Here is a 15414-nt window from a genome sequence, read left to right on the forward strand (position 1 = left end):
GCCACAAAAACCAGTGCACAGTAAACTAATTCATTGTGCTTCATTTTTGGAGTGGAACCTGAGCGTAAGGTTGAAAACTCAGAGTGTCTAAAAGAGGAGTATGTACCTAACCTCAAGGGTATGTTCACAGAGTTTTTTTTAAGTAGTTTTAAAACAAATCTCGTGGGTTTGGGGGCGTTTCTGCTCCGACAGCTCAGCACAAACACTCAGTGTGACCATAGCCCTTCTCGCCATTCTGTAAACATTGGAGACATCGATACTTCACAGCCACCAGGTGGCGCTGTACCCACTGCTCTGCAGATATTTATGCCTGTGCCTTGCACTCTCCTTACCAGTCGCTAGAGGGCGCCCAGTAGAAGCGGAAGGTGTTTGTTGCGGGTACTGCAGCAGCAGAGGGCGCTGTGGGCGCCAGCAGTAGGCGGGCCCTGGCTTCCTGCAGCAATAAGAAAAAGAATCGAGCAGAAGGCGCAGATCGGGCGCCCGCAGCCGCAGTCTGTCGTCCTTCCCGCGAGATTGGCGCCACATGACGGGACTTCATGCTGACTGACCGCAGGACATGGGAGTCCTCGAAATCACTGACCAGGTGAGGCGCGCAGTCGCGGGCATTGTGGTGCGCTGTAGGCCGGGCCGTGGTGTGCGGCCTAGCTGCGCTGCAGGCCTCGGTGTGTGCGCTGCGGCCTGCGCTGCTCGGTGGTGGCGGGAGCGGAGGTACACACGGCGGCTGCACGTTCTGGGCCGGTGTACGTGGTGCCTGAGCGGAGGCCTCGGTATCTGCCGCCGTCATGGCGCCCTCCGCCGTGCCGAGTCCTGTGCTGGTCACCGAACGCCGCAGTAACCCTTTCCTGGCGTGTGATGACGTCACCATGTGACAATGCCCATCATCAGCACCGTGAGGTCGGCGGGGCACGGTGTCAGCTAGTCGTGGGGGAGGGGGCTTCATCTGTCTGTGCCGTCACCTCAGGTGTCACCCAGCTGTCATGGGGTCCTGCAGGTCAGAGGCCCCTGTGATGGTGGCTGGCAGGGTGGTACGCCAGTGATGAGAGAGGCGGTGGGCATGAGGCCGACTGGTGATGGCATCCTATAGTTATTATGAGGTTGGCAGGAAAACATGGCTGCTTTCTTTCCTAAATGGCGCCACCCATGACCATAGGTTGTGTCTGGTATTACGGCTCAACCCTGTTGAAGTGGTTGTAGCTGAGTTGCAATACCGCGCATAACCTGTGGTCAGTGGTGGCGCTATTTCTGAAGGCCAGTGCACATGTCTTTTTATTCCTGGTCCACCCTTTTAACCCATTACTTACCAAATTAAATTTTTTACCAGTACGGATTTTTCAGAAAAGGGCGTCCCAATATTCAATTAAAAATGACAATGACATGATTTCCTATTTTGAAAACATTCGTTTTACAAACACAACACAAAAAATTGGACCCAATTATAAAAACTATAAAATCTTAGTTGCTAGAAGCTAAAGATTAGGCGTCCCAAAAAAAGGACATTGGTAGATAATGGGTTAAAGGGTTAGTATTATAAAGGCGATGGCCCTGGATGCTGGAATCTGAGGGTTTGACTGTTAGGCTACGTTCACATTAGCGTTTTGCGGGGCTGCGTCATGCGCCCCTATATTTAACATGGGGGCGCATGGACATGCGTTGTCTTGCGTTTTGTGATGCATGCGCCATTTTTGGCGCAAGCGTCAGGGCGCAGAGGACGCAGCAAGTTACCTTTTTTTTTGTGTCCAAAATCATGCCAAAAAAGGACGCATGCGTCACAAAACAATGCGTTTTGCATGCATTTTTGTGTGCGTTGCGTCGCCGACGCAGGACCGCACAACGCAAATGTGAATGTAGCCTTAGTGGAAGGGGCAACGGTGTTGGATGGGATAACCTTGCAATGCTGAGGACCGGCGGCCCATCTGCACCTCTGGGTTAGGACCCCCACCCCCAATTGGCTTTGTCCGGGATAGATGTGTCCTGGGAACCTTTGGGACAGGTGAAGTGCAGTCTGTGCCTATCAGTGGTCTAAAGGTACCGTCACACATAACGATATCGTTGCTTTTTGTTGACGTAGCAACAATATCCTTAACGAAATCGTTATGTGTGACAGCGGCCAACGATCAGGCCCCTGCTGGGAGGTCGCTGGGGAAAGTCCAGCACTTTATTTCGTCGTTGGATCTCCCGCTGACATCGCTGAATCGGCGTGTGTGACGCCGATTCAGCGATGTCTTCACTGGTAACCAGGGTAAACATCGGGTTACTAAGCGCAGGGCCGCGCTTAGTAACCCGATGTTTACCCTGGTTACCGTTGTAAATGTAAAAAAAAAAAAAAACAAAACACACTACATACTTACATTCTCGGTGTCTGGTCATGTCCCTCGCCTTCAGCTTCCCGCACTGACTGGTGAGCGCCGGCCAGCCGTAAAGTACAGCACAGCGGTGACGTCACCACTGTACTTTACGGCCGGCGCTCAGTCAGTGCGGGAAGCTGACGCCGAGGGACATGACCAGACACCGAGAATGTAAGTATGTAGTGTTTTTTTTTTTTTTTTTTTTTACATTTACAACGGTAACCAGGGTAAACATCGGGTTACTAAGCGCGGCCCTGCGCTTAGTAACCCGATATTTACCCTGGTTACCCGGGGACTTCGGGATCGTTGGTCGCTGGAGAGCTGTCTGTGTGACAGCTCTCCAGCGACCAAACAGCGACGCTGCAGCGATCGACATCGTTGTCGGTATCGCTGCAGCGTCGCTTAAAGTGTGACGGTACCTTAAGGGCCGTTGTGCAGGATAGATGCCCCCAGGAGCTTGTTACAGGCGCCACTCACCATTTGCCACTAGATCAAAGCCAGGTAATTAGGAAGACAGTGCCCCATGGTTTATTGGTGGGGCCGGATGTCTGGGCCGTCCTCTCACTGCATAGCCTTAATGTTAGGTTTAAGGTACCGTCACACTAAGCGACGCTGCAGCGATACCGACAACGATGTTGATCGCTGCAGAGTTGCTGTTTGGTCGCTGGAGAGCTGTCACACAGACAGCTCTCCAGCGACCAACGATCCCGAGGTCCCCGGTAACCAGGGTAAACATCGGGTAACTAAGTGCAGGGCCGCGCTTAGTAACCCGATGTTTACCCTGGTTACCAGCGTAAAAGTAAAAAAAACCAAACACTTCATACTTACCTACCGCTGTCTGTCCTCCGGCGCTGTGCTTCTCTGCACTGACTGTGAGCACAGCGGCCGGAAAGCAGAGCGGTGACGTCACCGCTCTGCTTTCCGGCCGCTGGGCTCACAGCCAGTGCAGGAGGAGTGCAGAGAAGCTGAGCGCCGGGGACAGACAGCGGTAGGTAAGTATGTAGTGTTTTTTTTTTTTTTACTTTTACGCTGGTAACCAGGGTAAACATCGGGTTACTAAGCGCGGCCCTGCGCTTAGTTACCCAATGTTTACCCTGGTTACCAGTGAAGACATCGCTGGATCGGTGTCACACACGCCGATCCAGCGATGTCAGCGGGAGATCCAGCGACGAAATAAAGTTCTGGACTTTCTTCAGCGACCAACGATCTCCCAGCAGGGGCCTGATCGTTGGTCGCTGTCACACATAACGATTTCCTTAACGATATCGTTGCTACGTCACAAAAAGCAACGATATCGTTAACGATATCGTTAAGTGTGACGGTACCTTTAGTTATGGGTCTGGCTGTGTCCCTGTCTGTGGCCATCCGACTCTTCACTTGGCTGCACCTGCTACCTAGGCTGACCTTCTGATGGCTGCTGACTGCAGATGCTGGGATGGCAGCCCACGCAGGATGGGTAGAGGAAAGGTTTGCAAAGGGCCATTCTTCATCGCGAGGCTTAGGCTGCTTTCACACATCATGTTTTTGTTTTCAGGCGAAATCCGGCAAATTTGCTAAAAAACGGATCCGGCGTAAATTGTGAAACTGATGCAACGGATCCGTTTTTTTTAGTTGGGATCCGGCTCTCTGTACTGCGCATGGTTTTTGACGAGAGAGAGAGAATAAAATATCTGGGCATGCTCAATGTGTAAAAACGGATTCGTTCGCCGGAAACGTTCATTCACACATCCATTACATGCGTTTATTGCCGGAAGCGTCCCTTCAGGCTTTTTCGCCGAACACAAAAGCCTGAAGGGACCGATCCGGCACAAAACGGATGAAACGCATGTCCTTCAGGCACAATCCGGTACTAATACAACTCTATGGGAATAAAACGGATCTGGCATAAGAAAAAAACGGATCTGGATTGTGCCTGAAACTGCCGGATTGTGCCTGAAAGAAAAAACCTGATGTGTGAAAGCAGCCTTAGGAGGTATAGACAGGATCATAGTGGACTTTAAGTATTGCACGTCTGCTTTTTGTTTTTTTTTCTATGTAGTTGGGTGAGCGAGCTCTGGCAATCGGACATCTTTGCCCCTGTCTTGCTGTAATGCACTGAATCTGTCAGGATACACACCTGTCTGTGGCTCCATTTACTATAGATCAGGGATCCCCAACTCCAGTCCTCAAGGCCCACCAACAGGTCATGTTTTCAGGATTTCCTTAGTCTTGCCCAGGTAATAATTGCATCACCTGTGCAATGCAAAGGAAATCCTGAAAACATGACCTGTTGGTGGGCCTTGAGGACTGGAGTTGGGGACCCCTGCTATAGATGGTTAGCCGGTCACTATGGCGTTAGCAGATTCAGATGACAATAATCTGATGTGGCCCCATTAGGATCTCTTTCGATTGGCGTTGGGCGGATTTGTCAGGGTCTGGTCCCATCAGTTCTGACTGTAAGGACAGTGTAGCATGCAGAGATGTTGCGATTGTCAGCTGTGCTCGGAGGGCACAGGGCGAGTGGCTGCTGTAGGGGGCATTCACAGGTAGTATCAGCATATGCATGAATTGATTTTAAAATCAATGTATTCAGTGTAATTGGTAAAATCTCTTCTGTTTTTGAGGTATGCTCTGGTTATTGCTGTCCTCTTTCCTATGTGATGTTTTATGGCATTTTTGCCTTGCAAGGTCTTGCAGCTCGAGTTTCCTCATTGGACTCGATCACAAAATGCACCCCCCAAACTTTTCAAACTCTGATTATTAGCTACCTGTATCTTTGTTTGCTTGTCTTTTGTTTATTTTATTTGCTCTTCTGAATTTTGTCAGTGATTAGCTGCAGCAATGTCAGTGTGACTTCACCGCTGCAGCCACACAGCAGAGACCATGTCGTCAGCAGATATCGGGCACAGAGAATAAGTAAAGCGCAGGTTATTTTTTCCTGCAGTGAACTGTGCATATAGGGAACAGTTTTCTGAAATAAGAGCCCATGTAATAGATACAGCAGGTAAAGAACGTGCATTTCTGCCTTTTGCTCCTCTGCTCTATCATCATTTGTCTTTTTTATTTTTTTAATTTCCTTTTTCTATTGATTTGATGCAATTGGATACTTAGAAAACAATTGGTACCATAGATGTTTTCGGTATCTGAAAACTCTAACCCCTTAGTGACGGAGCCAAATTTTTGAAATCTGACCAGTGTCACTTTATGTGGTAATAACTCTGGAACGCTTCAACAAATCCCAGTGGCTTTGAGACTGTTTTCGTGACACATTATACTTTATGATAATGGTAAATTTAGGTCAATATGTTTTGTTTATAAAAAATATTAAAAATTTGAGAAAAATGTTAAATTAGCAATTTTCAAAATTTGAATGATTATCCCTTTATTCCAGATGGTCATACCACAGCAAAGCATTAATAAATAATATTTCCCACATGTCGGCTTTACATCAGCACCATTTGTAAAATGTTATTTTATTTTGTTAGCATTTTAGGAGGTTTAAAAATGTAGCAGCAATTTTTCATTTTTTTCAAGGAAATTTACTAAATTTATTTTTTTAAGGACTTATCCAGGTTTGAAATGACTTTAGGGGTCTCATATATTGGGAAACCCCCAAACGTGATACCATTTTAAAAACAGCACCCCCTGACATATCAAACTGCTGTCAAGTAGTTTATTAACCCTCCAGGTGCTTTACAGGAATTAGTGCAAAGTGGCATGACAAATGAAAATGTGCATTTTTACCACCTAAATGTCTCTAACTTCTGAACAGATTTCTACAGCCATCAGATGCTAATGCTGCTATTTGGTCATGAATTGCCATGGCAAACATCAGGACCACAAAATTATGATCTGAGGGCACCAATTTGGATAAAGAGGAAGCTCCCACACTCTGCTAACCATATATAATGATGTAGTCACTATTTACAGCAGCATCTAAGGGGTTAAACAGAGTTGGAAGGTGCAAACACTGATTGTGGCTGATGCAGAAAGTTGTCAGCTATAGTGCACAGCGGACAGCTGCTGGATTCTCACCTGTATGGGGAGGCTATTCTCCCATATCTCAGGTCAGTTAAAAGACGTATTGGCTGTCATTAAGGGGTTAAATGGAATCTACATGCACATATAGATGGCTTAGGAGGGTTGATCCTACTGACAAATCCCTTTTTAAAGGGCTAGTCCATGAAACGCGTAACAACTGGAAATGTGTTTAAAACCCCTTCCCAAAAACCCCAAACCTATACTTACTGTTACGTGTGGCACATGACCAATGAGGGCAGTGATTGGCTGTCGCAGTCATGACTATGATGGATAAGACTCCTTTCTTGCAGGAAACCTTAGGGGCTAAATCACAGTTGTATAACAGCTGTCTGTTCTTTCTCATTGGTTTTACAATCCCTGGTCTGATCAAGGCGTCTTGACCTGAACTGACAGCATCACAGGCATATATAGGCACGGTGCTGTAAGTACAGGGAATGAGACCGAAGGTTTGCAAGGCTGCAGCTTGCAGGCCCAAAATGGCTTCTGCGCAATCTGGAGACGTAGATGTTAGTATTAATAATGGGGCGCAGTCACAAGACCGCTTAAATGAGACAGGTAGGACCCCAGAGCTTGAACTGGTCGCGGCCATCCCAAACAGAGCGTGACAGCTGCGTAGACATACATGAAGCTGCCGGCCAGTCCATGCACTGCGTTCCAATCTCGGTGCCATTTATACTGATATCGGACTGCATCCTTATAGTAGTTTTTTCAGTTAGTACACGTGGTTTGTGTTGTGTGTGTGTGTTTTTTTTTTTTTTTTTTGTTTTTTTTTATCATCCTGGGAATCTCTTGAACCTTTAAAATTGTTGATGCCTCAGAATATAATGAAGCTGCTGACTGTGGTTGTCTGTACACGGTCTGTCCTGTGGTTCCAACAGCAACCAGGACAATTGTCACTGCAGCCCTGGGACAAAAAGACCTGTGTACTCTGGTAACACACGCCAGTATTAACCCTTCACTACGAAGAATAATACTTTACCCTCCTGTGTTGAAGGGATAAAAATGCAGTTATCACTATTCCATACCCAGTTTTAAGAAATGAATACATGGTTTATCACTGGACCCAAAGCAGAGAAAACGATCATACTTTTTATTTTGGCCGAATTCCATAGTTCAGTGCACATTGTGACCTTTCACACTTTTTTACAGAACCCTCCAAGGCATCATCAGAGCTTGGCTTGGAGTGAGGCTCAGGGATTTTGGCACTTGCATCCGGGATTAGATGCGTTGCTGTCCAGATGACAGTGAGGAGTGGGGGATTAGAATCTAAGCGGAGGGGCCTAAGAAGTCAGCATAGGGAACCTTTGTCCCACATAGTTGGACTTGCTCACGTTGTTTTTTTTTTTTTTTTAGGCTATATTCACACTTAGCGGTTTTTACCGCGGAACCGCCGCGATTTTGATGCTGCGGGTCCGCAGCAGTTTCCATAGCGTTTACAGTAACATGTAAACCCTATGGAAACCGCAAACCGCTGTGCACATGCTGCGGGAAAAACCGCGCGGGAACGCAGCGGTTTACAACCCGCAGCATGTCACTTCTTTGTGCAGAATCGCTGCGATTCTGCACCCATAGGAATACATTGAACCGCTTACTTCCCGCATGGGGCTGTGCCCACGTTGCGGGAAGTAAGCGGATAATGTGCGGGTGGTACCCGGGGTGGAGGAGAGGAGACTCTCCTCCAGGCCCTGGGAACCATATTTGGGGTTAAAAAATAAAAAATCTGGTTATACTCACCCTCTGATGTCCGGAGCTCCTGGGCGCTGCACGCGGCTGTCCGGTCAGAGTTGCTGTGCGACCAGGACCTGCGGTGACGTCGCGGTCACATGACCGTGACGTCACGAAGGGTCCTTCTCCCACAGCATCTTAGGAACCGGACCGCCGGGTGCAGCGCCCAGGAGCTCCGGACATCAGAGGGTGAGTATAACCAGATTTTATTATTTTTAACATTACTATTGATGCTGCATATTGCTGCATATGCAGCATCAATAGTATAGGCGGAAACCCGCAGCGGAAAACGCGGAACAAACCGCGATAAATCTGCAGGGAGAACCGCAGTTGTTTTGCCCTGCAGATTTATCAAATCCGCTGCTGGAGAACCCGCAGGGACCCGACGCAAGGTGTGAACATAGCCTTAATGCATTTTGTTTTCAATTTTTTTTTTAAATTTATTTGCAGGGAAAAGCCCCCACAGCATTTTACAGTAATGGCAAAGTGAATGAGATTTCTGAAGGCTCATGCAGACGTTGTCTATTTTTTCCTTGCGGATTTGGATCATCAAAGCGTTTCTTTTCATATTTGCAGCATGTCAGTTCTTTTGGCGTTTTTATAATTTCCCCCCTTTCGAATTAATGAGACAAGTGTGTATTTTGCGCAGAGTTTTTCCTGTTCACACTCTCCGAATTTTGTTGCATAAAAATCTGCTGCAAATACTCAACATGTGAACATGCCCTTACGTTTATTAAGCTCAGGGGTTTGTCCAGACACAAGTCTCAGTGAATCTAATTTCCTGGGAAAATCTAGGAAAACAAGCAAATTCTAACTTTGCCTGATGCACTCCTCGCTAAGGCTACGTTCACATTAGCGTTAAGCTAATGTGCGTCGGGTTTGCGTCGGGGACGTAGCGGCGTCGCATGCGTCATGCGCCCCTATACTTAACATGGGGGACGCATGCGTTTTTGTTTGTTGCGTTGTGCGACGCATGCGTCTTTTTTGCCGCAAGCGTCGGACCAAGAAAACGCAACAAGTTTGCGTTTTTGCGTGCGTTGCGTCGCCGACTCAGCAGCGCACAACGCTAGTGTGAACGTAGCCTAACAGGAGCACTTGGTAAAACCATCCTTGGGCCTAGAGCTATCTGCTGCCTTTCGGGGTAGGGGTTAACGGTCTTCTTAGACTTCAAGCCCTCTTTTTTTTTTTTTTTTTTTTTATACATTTAAAGAAACCGGTCGGCAGTCTTTTACGAAGTAACATACAGGCATGGCCTAATTGGCACTGCAATACTTATTAAAATGATACATGTGGTGAAGAAATCCGTATTTTGTTTTTTTTTGTAATCGGTGTGCAGTTACATTCGGACATCAGGGCGTGTCTGTGGGTAGGGTCTTATATTTGTGCTCCGGCCCTTCTGTCTGCCTCCTATTTTTGAATAGTGACACAGGTCAGTCACGGATCAATCTCCTATTTTAAATACTATGGCAGCGCCTACATTAGGTCTCCAATAAAATGGTGCAGTCACATCCACAAATCATGGATTTGGCTTTTCAATCTGCATATAATTTACTGATGCAACCGAGCATTCACGGATGTCTGCCCTATTTTATTGGAGACCTAATACAGGAGCAATATTAGTGAAATAAATATATTGCTAATTCATTGCTCTGTTTGTCTTTGGTTCTATTACACGTTGCACAAACGTTTTCGGCAGCGGTGCTCCAGGTGCGCGGAATGTCTGAAGAAAACAGTCTGGCCTAACATTTCATTCATATTAAAGTTATGCTCAAAACATACCACTCTGCCTTTCACCTCTCCAAACAAGCCTACTTCAACACTATCACCTCATTATCCAGCAATCTGACGGGCACTTTTCATTCCCTCTTCAGTCTGAGTCCCCATCATCCACCTCAGCGCTGACTATCTTGTCCAATTACCGTATTTTGTGGACTAAGATGCACCCCAAATTTTGGGGAGGAAAATGTTTTTTTTTTAAAATAAATAAATAAAATGATAGTACACCTTTATGGTCTGCTTTTATGGTAGCTTATGGGGAGGGGGGTGGTCTGTGATGGAGCAGGGTCGCTGCTGCCGGAAGCTGGTTGCTGCAGGAGGGGTTGACTGAGGTCTCAGTCTGCGCATGTGCCACCTCTGGTGGCCATTTTCCTGAAGCCCACTACAGTGACTAGGTTGAGAAGTGTGGTGACTCTTGACATGTAAAAGCCCCGGTCCCGCTGCAGTCTTGCACTGCCAAACTCCCTCTCTTCCATCCCGGGGCCCGCCGCATTGCCCTTCTCCTGCTGCTGCCACCTTCTTGCAGCAGCGACCCTGCCTCCTGAGACCCTGCTGCTGCTCCCCCTGGTAAGCTACATTCAGATTATAAGATACACCCCAAATTTTCCCCTCAAATTGGAGGGTGGGGCACTTGCATCCTATAACCTGGAAAATACATCACTTCAAAGAAAAAATTGACCATAGCCATAAGCCAAGAGGAAATTTTTATCTCAAGTCCGTAATATAATGGATCCGCTCCCTTCCTGCACTTCATCTAGCTAGCTAGCTTTCTGTCTTTGAACCAGTCATGGAGGAAGTTACCAGGCTCTTAGCATGTTTGCGCCGTTCTACCTGCACCAGTGACCCAATTCCCTCACATCTCCTTCAGTCCCTTTTCCTGGCTGTCGCTACTTACCTAACTAAAATATTTAACCTCTCATCTGGTATCTTTCCCTCCTTTAAACACACCTGAATACACCATTACTTTAAAAAGAAAACATCCCTCAACCAGAACTGCTTTGCTAACTACAGACCTGTCTCTAATCTTCAATTCTTCTTTAGGCTGTGTGCACACGATGTGGAATTTGTGCGGATCCACAGTGGATTTTTCTGCGCAGAAACTCTGCAGTTCCGCACAGTGATTTACAGTACAATGTAAATCAAATGGAAAAAAAGCTGTGCTAATGGTGCGGAAACATCTACATGAAAACCGCTGCGCAACAAATGAAGTAGCATGCTACTTATTTTGTTCGGAACTGCAGCGTTTCTGACCCCTTCCATAATAGAAATCCGCAGGGGTAAAAACCGCACAAAATCCGCATCAAGTCTGCATCGAAATCCGCAGCAAATCCGCACCTGCGGTTTCTGCCAGGAGATGCGGATTTTGTGCGGAAAATTCTGCACCCCAATCCGCAACTTGTGCACATAGCCTCTGAGGCTTCTTTCACACTTCCTGTCGGCATGGGGCCGTCACAAAGCGTCGGCGCAACGTACCGACGGATAGTGGTGATTTTCTGCACAATGTGGGCAGCGGACGCAGTGTTTCAACGTGTCCGCTGCCCATAGTAAACTCCCAGGGAGGAGGGGGCGGAGTTAAGGCCGGGCATGCGCAGTTTAAAATGCAGGACACGACGTACGAAAAAAGTTCCCCTGAACGTTTTTTTTCCAGGACGTCCCTCCTGACAGCACCCTGGAGGACGTCCTCCTCTCCTTGCTGGGACAGGAAACACACGAGAGTTCAAAAGGGCATGTCCCACCCCCCAATCCTCAGTGTTTTTCCTGTCCCTGCAAGGGACGCACGAGAGAAGCTGCGCAAGCTTACCGGAGCTCGGGGGGATCGTGCGGCTCGTCCAATACCCTTCCCCCTGTCAAGAGGCTCAGGGCAGAAACCCTCCAGAGGGGGGTCCCTCTGCTCCAAAGAACAGGAAGGGTGAAGTTCCTGTGGCAGTCGCTCCTCCCGGTGGGAGGCTCTCGGCTGCGATGCGGTTCCACGCGGCGTGGCATCCAGAGCGGTGCGGCGTCTTCTAACGGAAGTCCTGAGGAACCGCGTCACTTCCGGTTTCGCGGCATCTGTTACCGTCACTTCCGGTGACGTGGTAAAGTGCGGGGAGATTGTGTGCGCTCCAGCGTGGGACGCGCAGCAGCCGAATCGCTCCTAATCCAGCGTTGAAGCTGCGGGGACCTGCTACCAGGATCGCTATGGAAGGCACGCCAGCGGAGGAAGGGGTGAGTGCACATAGCGCTGTCCACCCTAGCCGCACACATAGGGAGAAGTAATGGGGTGAACCTGAGCCTATCTTATGTCGTTTAAGGATAAGGGAACCCCCGCTGCCCCCCCTGCTCAAGTTAAGAAGTCCTCTGGGAAAACCAGTAGATGCCCTATATGCAGCGTGAAGCTCCCGGACACTCATGCTAAAGCCTTGTGTGCAGATTGCACTTCCAGGGTTATGAGGGACGAACAGCCGACACTCTTGTCAGAGAGGAGGTCCCTAATACGGGAAGAAGTTCAGGCTTCTTTGTCCAGTATTGTGGAAAGGTCCAGCCCTGTTCCCAGCCGCAAGAGAGCCAGACGGGAACGAGACTTAAGAGAACCAGAGTATAGCTCTGAGGACCAGTCTGCATCTGAAAACTTCGTCTCAGAAGAGGAAGGGGAACTTCCTTCAGGGAGTCAGGACCACCAGAGAAAATACCTCTTCCAGGCTGAGGAGACGAATGAGCTTGTGCAGGCGGTGCGAACCACAATGCAGATTGAAGAGACATCTAAGCCTCAATCCAGGCAGGACTTGATGTTTGGGGGACTTATGTCACGTAGGCAGACAGTCTTCCCAGTTGGTGAACATATCAAGGCCATGATACTGGAGGAGTGGAAGGAGGCAGAACGTCGGCTGGTTTTGACTAAAGACTTCAAAGCTTGTCTACCTTTCGAGCCAGAAGTCAAACTTTGGGAGGAGATACCCAAAGTAGATGTTCCGGTGGCAAAGGTTGCTAAAAAGACAGCCATACCATTCGAGGACTCTTCAAATCTGCGCGATCCCATGGATCGGAAAGCCAACATACTGCTAAAAAGGGCCTGGGAGTCCTCTGCAGCCCTAATTAAGACCAACATAGCAGCTACCTCGGTAGCTCGGTCTATGTACTTATGGATGGGTCAATTGGAGGAACATCTATCCAATAAGACCCCCAGGTCTGAGATTTTAAGCTCCCTTCCTATTATGAGATCTGCCATGGCCTTCCTATCTCACATGACTGCTGTATCGGTCAGATTTTCAGCTAGAAATGGTTCTTTATCCAATGCGGCTAGAAGGGCAGTCTGGCTAAGATCCTGGTCGGGGGATAATGCCTCTAAAACCAAATTATGCTCTATTCTTTTCTCAGGGGCGAGGGTATTTGGTCCTTCCCTAGATACTATCCTAGAGTCAGCCTCGGATAAGAAACAGGAGTTTCTTCTTTAGCCCATCCTCAAAGTCTAAGACGCAATGACGCCACCCTTATAGGGGGAAGTATCCGCCATTTTGCGGAGATTTGGGCCCGAGTCACCCAAAATCAGTGGGTTCTTCGGACCGTGTCAGAAGGTTACAGTATCGAGCTTTCCTCCCCTCCACCGGACAGATACATCGTACCTACAATGGTCATGCAGGACTCTCCCATGATGTTAGACTTAGAGGATATGCTTTCTTCAGAAGTCATAATTCCAGTACCACCACTAGAAGTAGGTCGGGGTCACTACTCTTCCCTATTTTCTATAATGAAGCCTTCCGGCGACTCTTGCACAATAATAAATTTTAAACCTTTAAATGCCTGGGTCAGGTACAGGAGGTTTCGCATGGAGTCAATACGCTCTGCAATCCTCCTGATAGATCGGGACGCTGTGATGTGCACTCTCGACCTGAAGAGTGCCTATTATCAGGTCCCCGTCCACCCCTCATCTCAGAAGCTTCTGAGGTTTGCGGTGGTGCTGCCGTCCGGGACCTGTCACTACCAGTTCCAATGCCTTCCGTTCTGGCTTGCCTCAGCACCTCGTGTGTTTACAAAGCTGGTGTCAGAAATTGTCGCTTTCCTGAGAAACCAAGGGATCAAGATAGTCCCATATCTCGACGATTTTCTCCTGGTCGCAAGAACGACAGAGATTCTGTCAGATCACAGGAACCGAACTATATCGGTGATGGAGCAGTTAGGATGGATCATAAACTGGCAGAAATCCGACCTGACTCCGGAATGCAAAAAGATCTTCCTGGGAGTATGTCTGGATTCGAGAAACAGGATATCCCTGTTACCCGAGAACAAGCTGGAGGCAATCTGGATCCAGATCAGGCTCCTATTAGAACGCAGAGCATCAATAAGAACGGCCATGAGAGTACTAGGTCTGATGACGGCTTGCATACCGTGTGTAAGATGGGCACAGTTCCATTCAAGACCTCTGCAAAGATTAATTCTCTCCAAATGGGACCGTCGTCAGTCTTCTCTGGACAGTACTTTAAGGCTGACGTATCCAGTACGAAAATCTCTCCTCTGGTGGGAACAACCAGAGAAGCTAAGAGTTGGGGTGTTATGGTCTACCGATCCCTATGTAGTAGTAACTACAGACGCCTGGGGCTGGGGAGCCCATCTAAAGGGCAGGATCTTACAAGGGAGGTGGCCAGCAGAAGTCGTTCACAGTTCCTCCAACTTCAAAGAGTTGTAAGCTGTCTGGGAGGCGTTAAGAAGCAACCAACACATCCTCAAAGATTGCCATATCGGGATACTGTCCGACAATGTTACAACTGTCTTTCCTGAAGCATCAGGGAGACTCGAGACACTATCCGCTTCAGGAGCTGGCGGGAAGAATATTTCGTTGGGCAGAAAAATCGGTCCTATCCATTTCGGCAATCCACTTAGAAGGCTCCCAGAACGTCATAGCAGACTATCTGAGCAGGAGACTGGTGTTTGCAGTGGAAACTCAATCAGGAGATCTTCCAGGATCTATGTCTTCGCTGGGGAACTCTCAGTATAGACCTATTTGCAAACAGGAGGAACTCAAAGGTCTCAAGATTCTTCTCGCTGAACCCTCAAGATGTCCCGGAAGGGATCGATGGTCTGAGCCAGGAATGGACGGAACCCCTCTCTTGCGCATTCCCGCCTCTAGCACTGATTCCAGCTGTTCTCAGAAAAATCAAAGAGGATCGAGCCCGAGTCATATTGATTGTACCATTTTGGTAGAGAAGGAGCTGGTTCTCCCTCCTGGTGGATCTGGCAATCGAGAGCCCAGTAGAGCTTCCTCTCAGGGCAGATGTAATCCACCAGGGTCAGGTGTACCACCCGAACCCAGAGAATCTCCATCTCTCAGCATGGATCCTGAAAGGAACATCCTGAAGGCAAGAGGGCTATCGGATCAAGTGATAGCTACTATTAAATCCAGCAGAAAGCCAGTCACATCGGCAATTTATTTGATAATCTGGAAGCGTTTCTGTCTGGAGGGTGGCAGGACTGATGTTACGGCAGGCGCTCCTGACTTACCCAGAATCCTAGATTTCCTGCAGGCTGGGTTTGACACAGGTCTCAAACCAAGCACCTTGGAAGTGCAGATCTAGGC

At 48.2% G+C, this 15414-nt stretch overlaps 1 protein-coding gene across 8 annotated transcripts in view; it reads left to right on the forward strand.

Annotated features, from left to right (window-relative positions):
- Nucleotides 1-424: 424 nt before the first annotated feature.
- Nucleotides 425-15414, forward strand: part of ANKRD52 (ankyrin repeat domain 52) — a 130107-nt gene continuing 115117 nt past the window's right edge. For all 8 annotated transcript variants that reach the window (XM_069758389.1, XM_069758390.1, XM_069758391.1 and 5 more), the window contains exon 1: nt 425-583. In XM_069758389.1, the coding sequence (XP_069614490.1) occupies nt 557-583 (27 nt within the window). In that variant the 5' untranslated portion in view covers nt 425-556. The remainder of the gene's footprint in view (nt 584-15414) is intronic.

This window comes from Ranitomeya imitator, chromosome 3, assembly GCF_032444005.1.
Source record: "Ranitomeya imitator isolate aRanImi1 chromosome 3, aRanImi1.pri, whole genome shotgun sequence".
Taxonomy (NCBI): Eukaryota; Metazoa; Chordata; class Amphibia; order Anura; family Dendrobatidae; genus Ranitomeya; species Ranitomeya imitator.